This window comes from Neoarius graeffei, chromosome 4, assembly GCF_027579695.1.
Source record: "Neoarius graeffei isolate fNeoGra1 chromosome 4, fNeoGra1.pri, whole genome shotgun sequence".
NCBI lineage: Eukaryota > Metazoa > Chordata > Actinopteri > Siluriformes > Ariidae > Neoarius > Neoarius graeffei.
Genome location: NC_083572.1, coordinates 81,000,114 through 81,017,325, shown reverse-complemented (window position 1 = coordinate 81,017,325; position 17,212 = coordinate 81,000,114). Strand labels below are relative to the sequence as shown.

The following is a 17,212-nucleotide window of genomic DNA, read 5'->3' as shown; positions in this document are numbered from 1 at the left end:
TTCGTGTACATGTCGTGTTTGTCTGTCTGGTGTATATTTTTGCATAGTATTTAGTGTTTAACACCCTGATTCAGAAGAAACCGTATTCCTTTGATCCTCAGGCTTGTGGTGAATTAGAATGACAAACTTGCTTGCTTGCTTACTGACTTATTTACCTACTTACTTAAAAGAAATGACAGACCAGACTATGCAAGTTGAACTAGAAGATAAATTTGAATTAAAAAAATGTACCAAGAGGAGAGATTCTTAGTGCAGAAAAAAGAATGGAGAACCTTCATGAGACTCTCCATCCAATATTTGCATGCACACGCACATCTAACTACTATGCATGAAGTTACAGGAAAACAATTCAGTTTGGTTTGTGGTGGCGTTTGCTTATTAAAATTTGTCTCTGCACTTTGACCTCTTCCTCTTGTTAGTTCTGCTTAGGCACAGAAATAAGTCAACATCCTTTTTTCCTCCCATTCAAGAAGCACGAAGAGAATTGGAAAAAGAGAAAGCTGTGGCTCATGTGGTCCAGTGCTCTGCTGAAAAAAAAATTACACGTGTGCGAGTGTGTGTGTAAAAAACCAACTCCTATTTGCAAAAAGAAGGGATCCAAAATGAACTAATGTCCCTTTTGTGCTCTGCAGCGTTTTATAAGAATAATTAATCCAGATTAACAGATGAGCTGTACTCTTGGGTGATTTAACAATATAGATCTCTCAATATAAGTAACACATGATGCCTAATTTTCAACTTTGCCTCACTGGATATTCTCACCTGGATACGGTAGACTTCTACTGAAGAACTACTGCTGTTAATTAGAAAGACTGTCCTGTGTTCATTTTATTCACAACAGACTCACAGAGAACAAAGTTTTAACACATTTAATAATGTTTAACTTTACAGTACAGGATGCGGGCGGCACGGTGGTGTAGTGGTTAGCGCTGTCGCCTCACAGCAAGAAGGTCCTGGGTTCGAGCCCCGTGGCCGGCGAGGGCCTTTCTGTGCGGAGTTTGCATGTTCTCCCCGTGTCCGCGTGGGTTTCCTCCGGGTGCTCTGGTTTCCCCCACAGTCCAAAGACATGCAGGTTAGGTTAACTGGTGACTCTAAATTGACCGTAGGTGTGAATGTGAGTGTGAAAAGATTGTCTGTGTCTATGTGTCAGCCCTGTGATGACCTGGCGACTTGTCCAGGGTGTACCCCGCCTTTCGCCCGTAGTCAGCTGGGATAGGCTCCAGCTTGCCTGCAACCCTGTAGAACAGGATAAAGCGGCTAGAGATAATGAGATGAGATGAGACAGTACAGGATTATATCAAAGCAATGATTTATAATTGTATTTTTGCTGTCACAAAGAAAACGACCGAGTTTGGCTCCTCTTGAAGTTTCCTCCTCATGTTGTTTCAGGGAGTTTTTCCTGCTGTGGTCACCTCTGGGCTGCTCATTATGGGTCCAAATCTAAGATAATGGTAAGGTCTAAGGGTAGGTGTGAGGAATAAACTAGAAGCTCTGCTTCCTTGTGTATATTTTCACCCATATTTTAGTTTTACATGTTCTTTCGTAAGCTTGTATTGTACCAAAATGTGTTGACTTACACATTGATGCTGAATACAATCCGGTTAAAAGGTAAGCTCTGTGCAATTCCCCGTCAGCAGTACTGACGTTAGAACTGACATCCTTCCACGCTTTATCACACAGAGCTTTTTTTTTTTTAAATAAATAACCTGTCTTATCATCACTGCATCTCAACAAAGAGTGACTGAATGGTTGGAGGATTTATGTGGAATTATCACTGTACCAAGCAGATAAACTGATTAGATTGTGGAATTGATCCAAATAAGGTCAAGTTCACAGCAAGGTCAAAAGTATGAAATTGATTTTCTTCAATAGCTTCATTCCTGTTTATCAGACAGAGATGTTTATTACACGTCCACGTGGCCCATTGTTGGTGCTGAAGGCACCCCTTTCACAAGTTCTACTTGTTTTTGTATTCATACTGTAGCTGCCTGGTAGACAAGTAAGTTCAACAACCTCCTACAACCCTAAATTAGGGAAAAGTTGTGGCGATATGTTGAAATTAAAACTAAAACTAAAAACAATGATTTGTAAATAATCTTTGACCTGTATTGGACTCAAAACAATAGAACCACGCATTAGTTGATGTTTTACCTCATGATTATTATTTTTTTCCCAAAATAAACACATTTCAATTTTGATTCTTGCTACACACATACATGTCAACCTTTGGTCAATCAAACCTGTATAACCAACCTCCAAAATCCGTATTTCCCTTATAAAATCCGTATAAGATGCAAATTAAAATAATTTACCTAAAATTTGAATGATAATTAACAATGATATATCCCAGTTACTTTTTATTCAATATTAATAACAATAAACCTTCAGAATGAATACAAAGCTCCAATGTTTGACAAAAACACAAAGTGTTATCGGCGTAGTTACGAAGGAAATACTTCGCTGTTTGGAGACAGGTTTCACCAAGCGGCTATTATGCGCGAGACTTCATATTAGCCACAAAGTCAGGAAAATCTGTTTGTAAAATTATGTTATAATGACCAAATACAATGAAAAGTATTTTTCCGGTCTCACCTGTGAAAGGTAATCCCATGTGATCTCGTTTGGACGGTAACCCTGTTGGTACAGTTAAACGCGGCACATGAATGAGGCATCTTTATTCTCGGCTACTGTCTAGACGCTATACCAGAGACGGATGAAGAATCTCCACTTTGCCACATCCAATATGGCGGCGAGGATGACGTATGATTCTACGCAGAAGGCGGTGTCTATGTTTATGTATCTATGACTTCACGGTTGGCGGGATTCTCGCAATGCGGTGTGCGCATGATCAAAAGTGGAACGAAGTCTCGCTACCACAAGATAACGTGCGATTTCATAAGACTCTTTACTGGCTGTCTGTGGTGTACAGTACGTTTGTAAATGTTATGCGCTCTTTTATCATCGTGGGAATTGATTATAGCTCTAAATAAATATTGAAGTTTTTTTAAAGAATCCGTATAACTTTATTTATACGCCCGTATACTACGTTTATTGAATCAAATCCGTATAAAATACGGACATTCCGTATAGGTTGGCATGTATGTACACATTTCAAAAAAAGTTGGGACTGTAAAGCATTTACCACTTTGTAATGCCGCCATTCCTTCTCACTATACTTAAAAGATGTTTAGGGAAGACAGAAGACACCAAGTGATGGAGTGTTTCAGGTGTTATTTTGTCCCATTCTTCCTGCAAAAGGGTCACAGGTTGCGAAATATCAGGTTTTCATTGTCATTTTTCGTTTCAAATTCACCACATGTCCTCTATTATGGACAGAGGGGACAGGCACCCTCTTCTTCCACAGCAATGCCTTTGTAATGTGTGCAGAATGTGGTTTTGCGTTGTCTTGTTGAAATCTCCCTGGAAAAGATGTCATCTTGAAGGCAGCATATGTTGCTCTAAAATTTCTGCATTTCTGTTGCTTTTCTGCATTAATGCTGCCATCACAGAAGTGTAAGTTACCTTTGCCAAGGGCACTGACAACCCCATACCGTGACAGACCCTGGCATTTGGACTTGTTGCTGGTCCTTTTCATCTTTGGTCTGGAGCACACGGTGTCCATTTCTTCCAAAAAAAAAAAGACCTGGAATGCTGATTCGTCTGACCACAATACATGTTTCCACTGTGTGATGGTCCATCCCAGATGCCTCCGAACCCAGAGAAGTCGACGGCGCTTCTGGACAGAGTTAACATAAAGCTTCCTTTTTGCACAGTAAAGTTTTAACTGGCATTTGTGGATGCAACTCTGTATTGTTGTGCTTGACAAAGGTTTGCCCAAGTAATCCTGAGACCACATGGTTATATCAGCTATAGATGAATGACGGCTCTTGATGCAGTGCTGTCTGAGGGATCGGAGATCACGGGTGTTCAGCTTTGGCTTGCGCCCTTGCCCTTTACACACCAAAATTCCTTCAGATTCCTTGAATCGTTTAATGATATTATGCACAATAGAGGGTGAAATATCCTTCGTACCTTTCTTTGAGGAATGCTATTTTTAAGCATTGGAATTATTTTCTCACGTAGTTGTTGATAAACTGGAGATCCTCGGCCCATCTTTGCTCCTCAAAGACTAGGCCTTTCCTGGATACTGATTTTGTACCAAATCATGATTACAATCACCTGTTGACATCGCCTGTTTCAAATCACATCATTTTTTAATTTGTTTTACCTCATTACTCATCCTAAATTGCCCCCGTCCCAACTTTTTTGGAATGTGTCGCAGGCCGGAAACACAGGAATGGATGTATATTAACAAATGAAATGAAGCTGACCAGACAAAACATGAAATATCTTGGATTCATACTGTCTGCAATGAAATACAAGTCAAAGTCAATTTAGAAATCACTACTTTTTTTTATTTATTTGCATTTTCCATACCGCCCCAACTTTTTCCGATTTGGGGTTATAATTTATTGTTTATCACTAGCCAAAATATTGCATTTGGTGTGTAGCCATGTTTAAACATAATGCACTTCATAGTTGTGCAACACACCTCGATTCTGTAACTATAATACTCTTTCTGAATGCCACCACCTGCTGCACTGCACACACTGAACAAGATGTGATCTGGCTGATAGTGAAAACACTAGTAAGTACCACGTGGATGAATTATCGTGCATGCATGAATCAGAAATATGCAGTAACAGTATGTGGAAACAATGATGCAAAGATGCCTACCACAAAGTTGTCATGTAACTCGCCTGCACAACACATACCCATCTCAAAGATAAACATAGAAAGAGAAAATAAAAAGCTAGCCGGACTCGAACAACATATTTTACAGAACGCTGCAGGTCATAGGTCAAACGTTCACTACTGTCTTACTGACTTTATGTCAAAGGAGCAAACGTTTAGTCTATGAGTGCACTAAACTAGTTTATTAGCTTGCCATACATTATTACGTTACTTTAGCTACCAGTTGTTCCCCTAGTCAATTAGGTTTCCGAGCAACCAGAACATGTGACATTGGAGCACTCGCATGCCTGGTGGGCTAACTAATGACTTTATGATTTTATGAATTTATGACCCATGGGATGACTTTTAAAGGTCGGAGGTTTCCACAGCCTCATACGATCATGTTTCAATACAAGACGAACACAAGAACTCAAACTACAGATGGAAAAAATAACCATCAGGGATCTCTTTATCAGATCGTGACATGGTGCTAACTCAAGGTGTGCTTCCAATTTTACTGCTGCCTTCATATTCAGTGTTAGAAAAAAGTGAAAACACTAAACAGTACCAATGCGACTGAAACATTAAAAAAAAAAGTTTAAAAAAAGAAATGTCTTACTTGGTGTGTAAAGTCGTGAATTGTTCAAGTTAGAGATTAGAGCCGTGGGCAGTGATGGCTCAATGGTTAAGGCTCTGGGTTACTGATCAGAAGGTCGGGGAGGTCAAGCTGCTACTGTTGGGCCCTTGAGCAAGGCCCTTAACCTTATCTGCTCCAGGGACACTGTATCATGGCTGACCCTGAGTTCTGACCCCAGCTTCCAAATATGCTTGGATATACGAAGAAAAAAAAAATTGCTGTGCTGTAATGCATACGTGACGAATAAAGTCTTCTAATTCTTCTTCTTTGAGAAGCAGGGTTAGCACTTACAGGAGCATTAATCCAAAAAATAATTTTCCCTTATTAGAATTCCTGCAACTGGTGTGTGAGTTGGAGTTGTTTTAAAATGCTTGTGATCTGTGCTGTGTCTCTGCTATCAGCACTTTCAGTTCATGACTTTAATGAAGCAGAGAGAGGCAACAAACAAGGCAATTAACCATGAAGCGGTTGTGTTTACTGGCAAACAAAGACCATGATAAACGATTAGAAATGTAATATGCTGTAAAATAACCCAGTTACAACAGCTGCAAATAGCATTACAGACATTAGATAAAGGGAAATACAATAAGGCCATGGAGATATGAAAGTGAGAGAGTAGGGAGTGTGTGTAAAGGCAGCTGCTGTGCGACTCTGTAATCACTGCAAAATTAATTAGCCTAGAATTTTCCTTATTGACTATGTAGAAAATTAGTTTAATTTTCAAAGAAAGTGAAAATTTAACTTTATGCATAAGCTGGGAACCTGATGTTTTAATAACTTTCATGGTATCAACATAATGCGCTCATTTATACGTCAACGCAACACATGCCTTTATCGTGCATAATACACTGTATACAGTGTCGTGCAAAAGTATTCATCCCCCTTGGTGTTTGTCCTGTTTTTTCACATTATAAGATGGAATTCAAATAGATTTTTTGAGGGTTAGCACAATTTGATTTACACAACATGCCTACCACTTTAAAGGTGCAAATTGCTGTTTTATTGTGACACAAACAATAATTAAAATGGGAAAAAATACAACAACTACCCAGAAATCTGGAGTGTGCATAAGTATTCACCCCCTTTCGTATGAAACCCCGAAATAAGAGCTGGTCCAATCAATTCACTACATAAAATCACATAATCAGTTGATTAAGATCCACTTGTGTGCACTCAAAGTGTCACATGATCTGTCACATGATGTCTGTATAAATCAACCTGTTCTGGAAGGACCCTGATTCTGCTACACTACTAAGCAAGCAACATGAGAACCAAGGAGCCTCCAAACAGGTCAGAGACAGAAAGACAAAGAATATGTCACGACTACAAACCTGACAAGAGAAGGCCACCCACCAAAACTCATAGACCGGGCAAGGAGGGCACTAATCAGAGATGCAACAAAGACACTAAAGATAACACTGAAGGAGCTGCAAAGATCCACAGCGGAGATGGGAGTATCTGTCCATAGGACCACTTTAAGCTGTCCACTCCACAGAATGGGGCTTTATGGAAGATTGGCCAGAAAAAAAGCCATTACTTAAGAAAACATGTTTGGAGTTTGCCCAACAGCATGTGGTAGACTCCCCAAACACATGGAAGAAGATTCTCTGGTCAAATGAGACTAAAATTGATCTTTTTGGCCATCATGGGAAACACCATGTGTGGTGCAAATCCAACACCCTGAGAACACCATTCCTGCAGTGAAGCATGGTGGTGGCAGCATCATGCTGTGGGGATATTTTTCATCTACAGGGACACGAAAGCTGGTCAGGATTGAAGAAAAGATGGATGACACTAAATACAGGGCAATTCTGGAGGAAAACCCGTTTGAGACTGGGATGAAGGTTCACATTCCAGCAGGACAATGACCCTAAACATACTGCTAAAGCTACACTGGAGTGGTTTAAAGGGAAACATTTAAATGTCTTGGAATGGCCTAGTCAAAGCCCAGACCTTAATCCAATTGAGAATCTGTGGCATAACTTGAAGATTGCTGTACAGCAACGCAACCCATCTAACTTGAAGGAGTTGGAGCAGTTTTGCCTTGAGGAATGGACAAAAATCCCAGTGGCTGGATGTGCTAAGCTAATAGAGACAGACCCCAAGAAACTTGCAGCTGTAATTGTAGCAAAAGGTGGATCTACAAAGTATTTACTTTTTTTTTTTTTTTTGGGGGGGGGGGGGGGGGGGAGACCTATGCACACTTCAGATTTCTGTTTATTTTTTATCTTAATTATTGTTTGTGTCACAATAAAACAACAATTTGCACTTTTAAAGTGGTAGGCATGTTGTGTAAATCAAATGGTGCTAACCCTCCAAAAATCCATTTTAACTCCAGCTTGCAATGCGACAAAACAGGACAAACACCAAGGGGGATGAATACTTTTGCAAGACACAGTATGTATGGATGACTTTAGTTACATGTGTATGATAGCCTGGGAAAAGCCTTTTCAACTATATACACACACTCGTTATATACTGAAATCTGACCAGATTTTAAAATCTAGTTACACCCAAAAGTGAATAAGAAGAAAAACTTCATTGAAAGATTTCATTCCAGTGAAAGAATTTCAAGGTTTCTTATTAAAAACGAGTTGTCACTTTGATTATTAGCATCATCTACATCTCTGTCTCATCCCCTGAGGTGAAAGTCGCTGTATGCATTTAAATAAGTCTCAGTGTCTCTTTGCTCGACTGATCGCGTGTCATGCGAACATCGGCAGGGAAATAATTGCTGATTAATTCACTCTGTTCTGCTGACTAAATTTCTTCTTATTAATGTATGTCATTTAAGGGTTTTTTTTGTTTTGTTTTTTTTAAACAGAGTGCACAAGTGCTTTTCTCCGTTTTGATTGATGATGTGACAGTGCAGAAGCATCGCAGACAGTTTGACAGCCGATGTCTGATTACAAACTGGATTTATTAGGGTTCATCCATTTTGCTATGGCATGTAACTCTCCATAATCACGATCAAACCATGAGAAAACATGAGAAATTGGTTATTTCTGGTTGAATTTAGCCACAGCGACGTTTGATGGGTTTTCCCAGACCTCCATGTCGTAAACACATTCTGATACATATACTGCATGTCGCGGAGGGGAACTGTCAGGGCCTTCTAGGCGTTCAGAGAAGGCCCAAACATATCAGCATTTCAAATCTTTCATTATAATTATTCTCTTCTAGTTCAGCCTCATTTTCTATCAAATTTGCTTCAGAAATGAAAGGGTTACTGTCCTGAAAATATTAAAATCGAGTTATCCAATGAGATTTTTTTGTTTGTTTGTTGTCTCTAGGCTGAGAAGAGTTTAGAGCTGCTCACTCATTGGTTAGGACTTCATTGCCGGGACAGAAGGCCATGGCAGTGTATGAATATGTAGGAAGTGACAGATGAATTAACCAATCAGATTTTGATTTATACTGGGAGGGACCAAAAATTTATCGCCCTCGGCCTTCTCGAAGGCAAACGTGAGCTTAAAGGAACAGTCCACCGTACTTCCATAATGAAATATGCTCTTATCTGAATTGAGACGAGCTGCTCCATACCTGTCCGAGCTTTGCGCGACCTCCCAGTCAGTCAGACGCAGTCAGGCGCGCTGTCACTCCTGTTAGCAATGTAGCTAGGCTCAGTATGGCCAATGGTATTTTTTGGGGCTGTAGTTAGATGCGACCAAACTCTTCCGCGTTTTTCCTGTTTACATAGGTTTATATGACCAGTGACATGAAACAAGTTCAGTTACACAAATTGAAACGTGGCGATTTTCTATGCTATGGAAAGTCCGCACTATAATGACAGGCGTACTAACACCTTCTGCGCGCTTCGGCAGCGCATTGATATCTGAGCTCCGTATCAATGCGCTGCCGAAGCGCGCAGAAGGTGTTAGTACGCCTGTCATTATAGTGCGGACTTTCCATGGCATAGAAAATCGCTACGTTTCAATTTGTGTAACTGAACTTATTTCATGTCACTGGTCATATAAACCTATGTAAACAGGAAAAACGCGGAAGAGTTTGGTCGCATCTAACTACAGCCCCAAAAAATACCATTGGCCATACTGAGCCTAGCTACATTGCTAACAGGAGTGACAGCGCGTCTGACTGACTGGGAGGTCGCGCCAAGCTCGGACAGGTATGGAGCAGCTCGTCTCAATTCAGATAAGAGCATATTTCATTATGGAAGTACGGTGGACTGTTCCTTTAACCATGAGTCGTTCATCAGTAGTGTTAGCGAATGCTAATAAAGCGATCAAGCCAGTGCTATCAAGAGCAAGTAGCACAGGCTAACGACCGAGAAACTAAGATTTCTGTCTCTAGACTCTTCTTCCATGCACACACGTTCGCCACAGTATTTTTCACTCATACTTAAGTATTCATTTCCCTATGTAATTTATTTAGTTACTTTTAAAATCAACATCGACAACTACACACAACGGAGCGACCTGGCACCCTGCCGTTAATCCCTTGCAAAATCCTTTACCCTGTTGCTTTTTTGGTGTGTCTGAGCTGAAGTCCCAGCTCTTATAGTAATGGTTTGCAACTGGTATGTACACACACACACGTACACTGTATAGGCAATTTTAAATTTTGTGTTTAAATGTGTAACAATTTATAATCCCACTATCAAGTATCACCCAGAAGAGAATGGGTTCCTTTTTTGAGTCTTGTTCCTCTCAAGCTTTCTTCCTCATGTCTTCTCAGAGTTTTTTTTTTCTTTCTTGCCACTATGATCTCTGGCTTGCTGATTAGGAACTTCAATCTAAACCTGGAATTCACTCAATCAATCTCTATAATTTAAAGCACAATACAAATAAAACTGAATTGAAAATAGAGTCATATATCAGCTAAAAGGTCTTCTTAAAAGTTTCCACTGGGGGAAGTGACCGAGGTGAGCCAATAGGTGTCAGTCTTCACTATAGCCTCAGTGCCACTACATAGAGGTCAGATGAATCAGAGTCTGATAAGGAACAAGGCATAAGCCAGTTGCAGCAACGTTATAAATGGTTTAGAAAGATCCAAAGATCGCTCTTTGTTGGATGCTGGCTCTTACTAGGTCGCTAATGTGTCTGGGTGTCCATTACAGTCTCACCTGAAATCCAAAGGAGCTCTCGTCCATCGGTGGAGGTGGAGGGAAGGAAGAAGACGACGGCAAGCTGCTGGTGTCCGCTACAGGTGGAGGTGGTGGAGGGTAATCGCCTGTAGATTTCAGAAAGCAAATTTGGAAGTTAGATGGCTGAAAATGTTATAAAGGACGTGGGTGAAATACTTTCAGGAAAAACGAACCAGTAAAGCAGCCCTGCATGTAGTACAGTGTCTGAAAAATCATCCTGCATTACAACGGGGGATGCAATACTTCGAGATTACATTTTGAGCTGTAACAATCAGGGACACGGCATTTCTTCATAAAACAAGTGTGCGTGTATATCAGAGTTTGGGCTTGTATCCAACCCATATTCTTCCTTTAAAGTTTCACACATGTATCATTGTGATAATCTGATTAACCAAATGCCCCTGAGCATTGATAAGTAGGTATTTACTAAGATTGACAAGTAGAGTGTGTATCCAAAACTAGTGAAACATTGTGTTTGTCCAGCTAAGAATTCGGAAACATGCCAAGTGTAGAATTCTAAAGTCCAGTATTAATCCCTAGAGTGCGTTGCTCTGGAGGTTTCAGGTTGAAGAAAGATCCTGTATCGAACCCTGCTTGGCTGTACCCCAAGTCTATTCTAGAGTACATGGTTTGACCGTGCACTTCTAGGGACCAAACCATAACAGTGCTTTGCAAATTAATGGCTGCCAGACCAAACAGGAATTTGTTGCCATGTTCTGTCTTTGATGAAATTTGTCCAAAACTTCCTTTTCCTCCATGTTTTTTAAGCCTTGTATTCGGTTTTATAAGAGTCTAATTAATGTCACTGATGTAATTTCTCAAAGCCTATTGAGCAAATTAATGATCTGTGGTCATGCAATGGCTAAATAAAACCAGTACCCAGTAAAACCTGTAACCATAAATTAGACACAAGTTCATGCCTTGTACGGTGCCATTTTTTCTCAGGCTGTTGAAGCTTCCATGCAGAAGGAGGAGGTTTATGTAAAAGCCTCATGACCTCCCGTTAGTACTACTCAGGAAGACTTCTTAAGTGGTTGTGAACTGGAAAGAAAATCTGTAAAAGTCTCTGTGCCAGCCTTTATTCTTCCTCGTCCATACTCTCTCGCTTTCCTCCTTCACTTGGGCCAATGATGTACCTTTGAGCAGTGGTGCAGAATGAGGATGTTACAGCTTTTCTAAACGGCCCGCAAATATCTAACGTTGCAAATGTTTTAGAGAGTAGTTTCTAATGGATTAATATGTACATTCTAAAGAAATGTGGTAGTGGAACAAACAAGGAGTCAGGCAATAGAGTTTTTGGTTTTCACTGATAAAGCAAAACCACTTCTGTAGCTCTTCGACTTCCTGTACACGAGCTCAGGTTGAGTCAAATGCCAAGTATCTAATCCATAATGCTAAGAGCAGACCGTTGGTCTCATTTAATACCTCCAGTCACAGGCCTAGCTCATCTACACATCTAATTCTACCCTGTCTCTCAACGAGCTCATTTATTATCCAAGAATAGAAACGTGCCAAACCAGTAGTAAAGAAAAACTAGAAGAGCCATCAATGACACTACTGTTATAATGAAAACCACCTTAAAGATGTGAGGATTTGAACCTGTGGTATTTTCCTAGAAGCCATGTTGCTATGCATGGGTTTCCAGTGACCTTCAGCAGAGCTTGTGCAAACTGTGATTGTGTAAATTCTTCTAAGAGCAAGCATTCCTCAGATTGACTGACATAATAGCTCTGGCTGTCTGAAAAAGTGCATAATGTCTTTACAAATAAAATACGGACCAGTCTGTTTTGATAAAGTTTCTGTTCCCGTCTGCTTTCAGTACCATTCTCAGCAAACTCCGTCAAAACAGCTGTGTGAGAGAAGCTAAGTACACACCTATGCCCCTTTTCCACCAAAGCAGTTCCAGGGCTGGTTCGGGGCCAGTGCTTAGTTTGGAACCGGGTTTTCTGTTTCCACTGACAAAGAACTGGCTCTGGGGCCAGAAAAAACGGTTCCAGGCTAGCACCAACTCTCTGCTGGGCCAGAGGGAAGAACCGCTTACGTCAGCGGGGGGGCGGAGTTGTTAAAACCAACAACAATAACAAGACCGCGAAAGATCGCCATTTTTAAGCGACGAGAAGCAGCAGCTGTACAAATGCGAAGTCATCCATTATTATTATTATTGTTGTTGCCGCTGCTGCTTCTTCCGTGTTGTTTTTGCTTTGATATTCACGCCAAGGTTTATGTAAACGTAGCTGTGGCAGTGGGGGCGTGGTCAAGCGCCGGTCTGTGACAGGAGGGCGGAGCCAGGGAAGGTGAGTGGCAGAATCACTACACCTGACGGTAATTAACCTGTGTTTGTGTGTCTCCCCAGTAACCGCGCCCTATTTAAGGAGGCAGAGGGAGAGCTCTTCCCGGGACAAGAACACAGCGTGTGTGTGTGTGTTTACCAGAATAAAGCTATATTGTTACACTGAAAAGTCTGGCAATAAAAGCCTATTTCATACCTGAAGCTTTGTCCTGCCGTCCTCTGTGCTCCACCCACACCTCAGAGAGCTCTACAGTAGCGCCGTAACTTCCGTATACAGCGACGTAACTGATGTATACAGCGACGTAATGACGTATACAGCGACGTAATGACGTATACAGTGACATAACTGACGTATACAGTGACGTAATGACGTGGCTCCGCTTAGCACCACGAGCGATGGAAAAGCAAACTGGTTCTCAGCTGGCTCGCAAGTTGAACGAGTTGTGAACCAGCACCGGCTCCGAACCAGCCCTGGAACTGATTTGGTGGAAAAGAGGTACTAGAGAGTCAACCATCATGCTAATTCACTTCAACCATTCACGGCACCCATTCCAGTTCTAAGGAATACTACCTAATGATCGAAATATAATCAGCCATCTACCTTTCACTAGAGAAACTACAACATTTCGTTACTAATATGGCCAAGAACCTCCTACTTTTACAGGATGAGACTGAGGGATATTGCAAATGGCTAATCATATTCACTCACCATCAGCTGTTTCAAATACAACTCTTGAATAACTTTTAAAGGCATGATTATGCAAACAATCCTTTAGCTTTTGAAGGAAGATAGTCAATCGACTGTGTCCTTCGATTTCAATTTTCCTGTTGTAAACCAGCATACAGAAATGCACATATATGAAAGCAGCCTTCAAGATTCTGAAGCTTGTGGCCAGAAAAGTGTGCAAAGCACATCAGACACTCCATGAGCCCTATGCATCCAAGACCAACCCTGTGTCCGAAATCGCTCCCTACTCACTATACAGGGCGCTATATAGTGAGGACGCCATTTTGTAGTGCTGTCCGAAACCTTAGTGAGGATTATTTGCACCCTATATAGTGCACTCAAAGTATCCCACAGTGCATCACGAAAATTAGTGTACAACCGATGGTCACTAACCAAAGCAATATATCCCATCATGCATTGCGGTCACGCTGAGAGAAATCAAATTAAATGTCTCAAATTTGATTTAATAAAAGGCAGAAAGTATTCGGCCTTGATTTAAAAGAACTGAAAGACGCAGGTAGTTTGTATTTATTAATGTGGGAAATACGTTCAGTATAATATGTATTTATCACAAAAATACATGCATGGATGTATTTATTATTTTGAAAACCCACCAGCCGACTGATCTGGCACGTTTTAATTGTGCGACAGTAACGATGTAAATACCAGCGCGACAGGCTAGTGTCCGAAAGCATTTTCATTTTATCAATGAGCTCACTATATAGTCCTCTATATACAGTGGGGCAAAAAAGTATTTAGTCAGTCACCAGTTGTGCAAGTTCTCCCACTTAAAAAGATGAGAGAGGCCTGTAATTTTCATCATAGGTACACTTCAACTATGAGAGACAAAATGAGAAAAAAAAATCCAGAAAATCACATTGTCTAATTTTTAAAGAATTTATTTGCAAATTATGGTGGAAAATAAGTATTTGGTCAATAACAAAAGTTCATCTCAATACTTTGTTATATACCCTTTTTTGGCAATGACAGAGGTCAAACGTTTTCTGTAAGTCTTCACAAGGTTTTCACACACTGTTGCTGGTATTTTGGCCCATTCCTCCATGCAGATCTCCTCTAGAGCAGTGATGTTTTGGGGCTGTCACTGGGCAACACGGACTTTCAACTCCCTCCAAAGATTTTCTATGGGGTTGAGATCTGGAGACTGGCTAGGCCACTCCAGGACCTTGAAATACTTCTTACGAAGCCACTCCTTCGTTGCCCAGGCAGTGTGTTTGGGATCATTGTCATGCTGAAAGACCCAGCCACGTTTCATCTTCAATGCCCTTGCTGATGGAAGGAAGTTTTCACTCAAAATCTCACGATACATGGCCCCATTCATTCTTTCCTTTACACGGATCAGTTGTCCTGGTCCCTTTGCAGAAAAACAGCCCCAAAGCATGATGTTTCCACCCCCATGCTTCACAGTAGGTACCGTATGGTGTTCTTTGGATGCAACTCAGCATTCTTTCTCCTCCAAACACGACAAGTTGAGTTTTTACCAAAAAGTTCTATTTTGGTTTCATCTGACCATATGACATTCTCCCAATCCTCTTCTGGATCATCCAAATGCTCTCTAGCAAACTTCAGACGGGCCTGGATATGTACTGGCTTAAGCAGGGGGACACGTCTGGCACTGCAGGATTTGAGTCCCTGGCGGCATAGTGTGTTACTGATGGTAGCCTTTGTTACTTTGGTCCCAGCTCCCTGCAGGTCATTCACTAGGTCCCCCCGTGTGGTTCTGGGATTTTTGCTCACTGTTCTTGTGATCATTTTGACCCCACGGGGTGAGATCTTGCGTGGAGCCCCAGATTGAGGGAGATTATCAGTGGTCTTGTATGTCTTCCATTTTCTAATAATTGCTCCCACAGTTGATTTCTTCACACCAAGCTGCTTACCTATTGCAGATTCAGTCTTCCCAGCCTGGTGCAGGTCTACAGTTTTGTTTCTGGTGTCCTTTGACAGCTCTTTGGTCTTGGCCATAGTGGAGTTTGGAGTGTGACTGTTTGAGGTTGTGGACAGGTGTCTTTTATACTGATAACGAGTTCAAACAGGTGCCATTAATACAGGTAACGAGTGGAGGACAGAGGAGCCTCTTAAAGAAGAAGTTACAGGTCTGTGAGAGCCAGAAATCTTGCTTGTTTGTAGGTGACCAAATACTTATTTTACCGAGGAATTTATCAATTAATTCATTAAAAATCCTACAATGTGATTTCCTGGATTCTTTCCCCCATTCTGTCTCTCATAGTTGAAGTGTACCTATGATGAAAATTACAGGCCTCTCTCATCTTTTTAAGTGGGAGAACTTGCACAATTGGTGGCTGACTAAATACTTTTTTGCCCCACTGTATATAGTAATTCCCTATACAGGGAGTAGGGAGTAGTGAACAAGTGAGTGATTTCGGGCACAGGGATAGTTTTGAGGTCTTCAGTATTGTTCTACAATGGAGAAAATAGTCATAATACTATACAGCAAACCTTATGAATGAGTAGGGGTGTCCAAACTTTCAAGTGGTCCTGCATATTAGTGAGTGAGTGATTTCAGACACAGGGCAAGACTTCTAGAAATGCTTCAAATGTACAATTTTTCAAATACTTCGTAATGAACTGCAGAACGTAAGCCGGAGATAGATTTGGTTTTCTGGGGAAAAATATGAAAAGGAAGACTTTGGCAAACTTTTACCATGTGAAATTGTAGCAGTGAGGGAGTGGTCAATCATCAGCTGTGGATGGCGAGGAATCCGGTTGAATCAACAGGTAACATGTGATGAGTTACACCCTGTGTCTAATTACTAGCTGTCTATTAATACCGGTATGTGTCTTCCACATAGCCAGTAACCAGACAGATGGCTGTGTTACCCAGCACTGTGTGCACTGTTAGAAATAGGGGTACAGTAAGAGTCCATTTCTGTACCCCATGGTACAATCTAATTTAATTTTATTAGCTTTGCCATAGTGATTTATATATATATATATATATATATATATATATATATATATATATATATATATATATATAAAAAATGTCCATATAATATGGCTAGCAAACCATTACAACTTGCGCCAATTACAGTGGCCCCATTGTACTTAATCTACATTTCTATTTAAAAAAAAAAAAAAAAGGCGGCACGGTGGTGTAGTGGTTAGCACTGTTGCCTCACAGCAAGAAGGTTCTGGGTTCGAGCCCAGTGGCTTTTCTGTGTGGAGTTTGCATGTCCTCCCCGTGTCTGTGTGGGTTTCCTCCAGGTGCTCTGGTTTCCCCCACAGTCTAAAGGCATGCAGTTAGGTTAACACGGGACGGCCTTGGGCTGAAATGCCCAAGAGTGGCGGTGCACACGTACACAGTGGCTTTGCCCTCCTATGATGATGAACTAAATTTTGCTGTACATTTGTGCAGTGACAAAAGTATTCAATTCTATTCTACATCCTTTGAACTGTGGGGGGAAAACCCACGCAGACATGGGGAGAACATGCAAACTCCACACAGAAAGGCCACTGGGCTTGAACCCAGAACCTTCTTGCTGTGAGGCGACAATGCTAACCATTACACCACGGTGCCGCCCAATCAACACTAATGTACCCATTAGGGCTAATTATTGGACCTCAAGGTACCTTTTCAGGGCCAAAAAGGTACATATTCGTTCCAAAGCACTATATAAAGGGTACAAATAAGTACCTTAGAGGGTCCTGCCCCAGTGACACGCCACTGTACCCCTAAAGGTA

At 41.1% G+C, this 17,212-nt stretch overlaps 1 protein-coding gene across 5 annotated transcripts in view; it reads right to left on the bottom strand.

Annotated features, from left to right (window-relative positions):
* lpp (LIM domain containing preferred translocation partner in lipoma) overlaps nt 1–17,212 on the bottom strand; it is a 492,132-nt gene that overhangs the window by 213,998 nt on the left and 260,922 nt on the right. For all 5 annotated transcript variants that reach the window (XM_060919812.1, XM_060919814.1, XM_060919813.1 and 2 more), the window contains one exon: nt 10,455–10,561. In XM_060919812.1, coding sequence (XP_060775795.1) covers nt 10,455–10,561 — 107 coding nt within the window. The remainder of the gene's footprint in view (nt 1–10,454; nt 10,562–17,212) is intronic.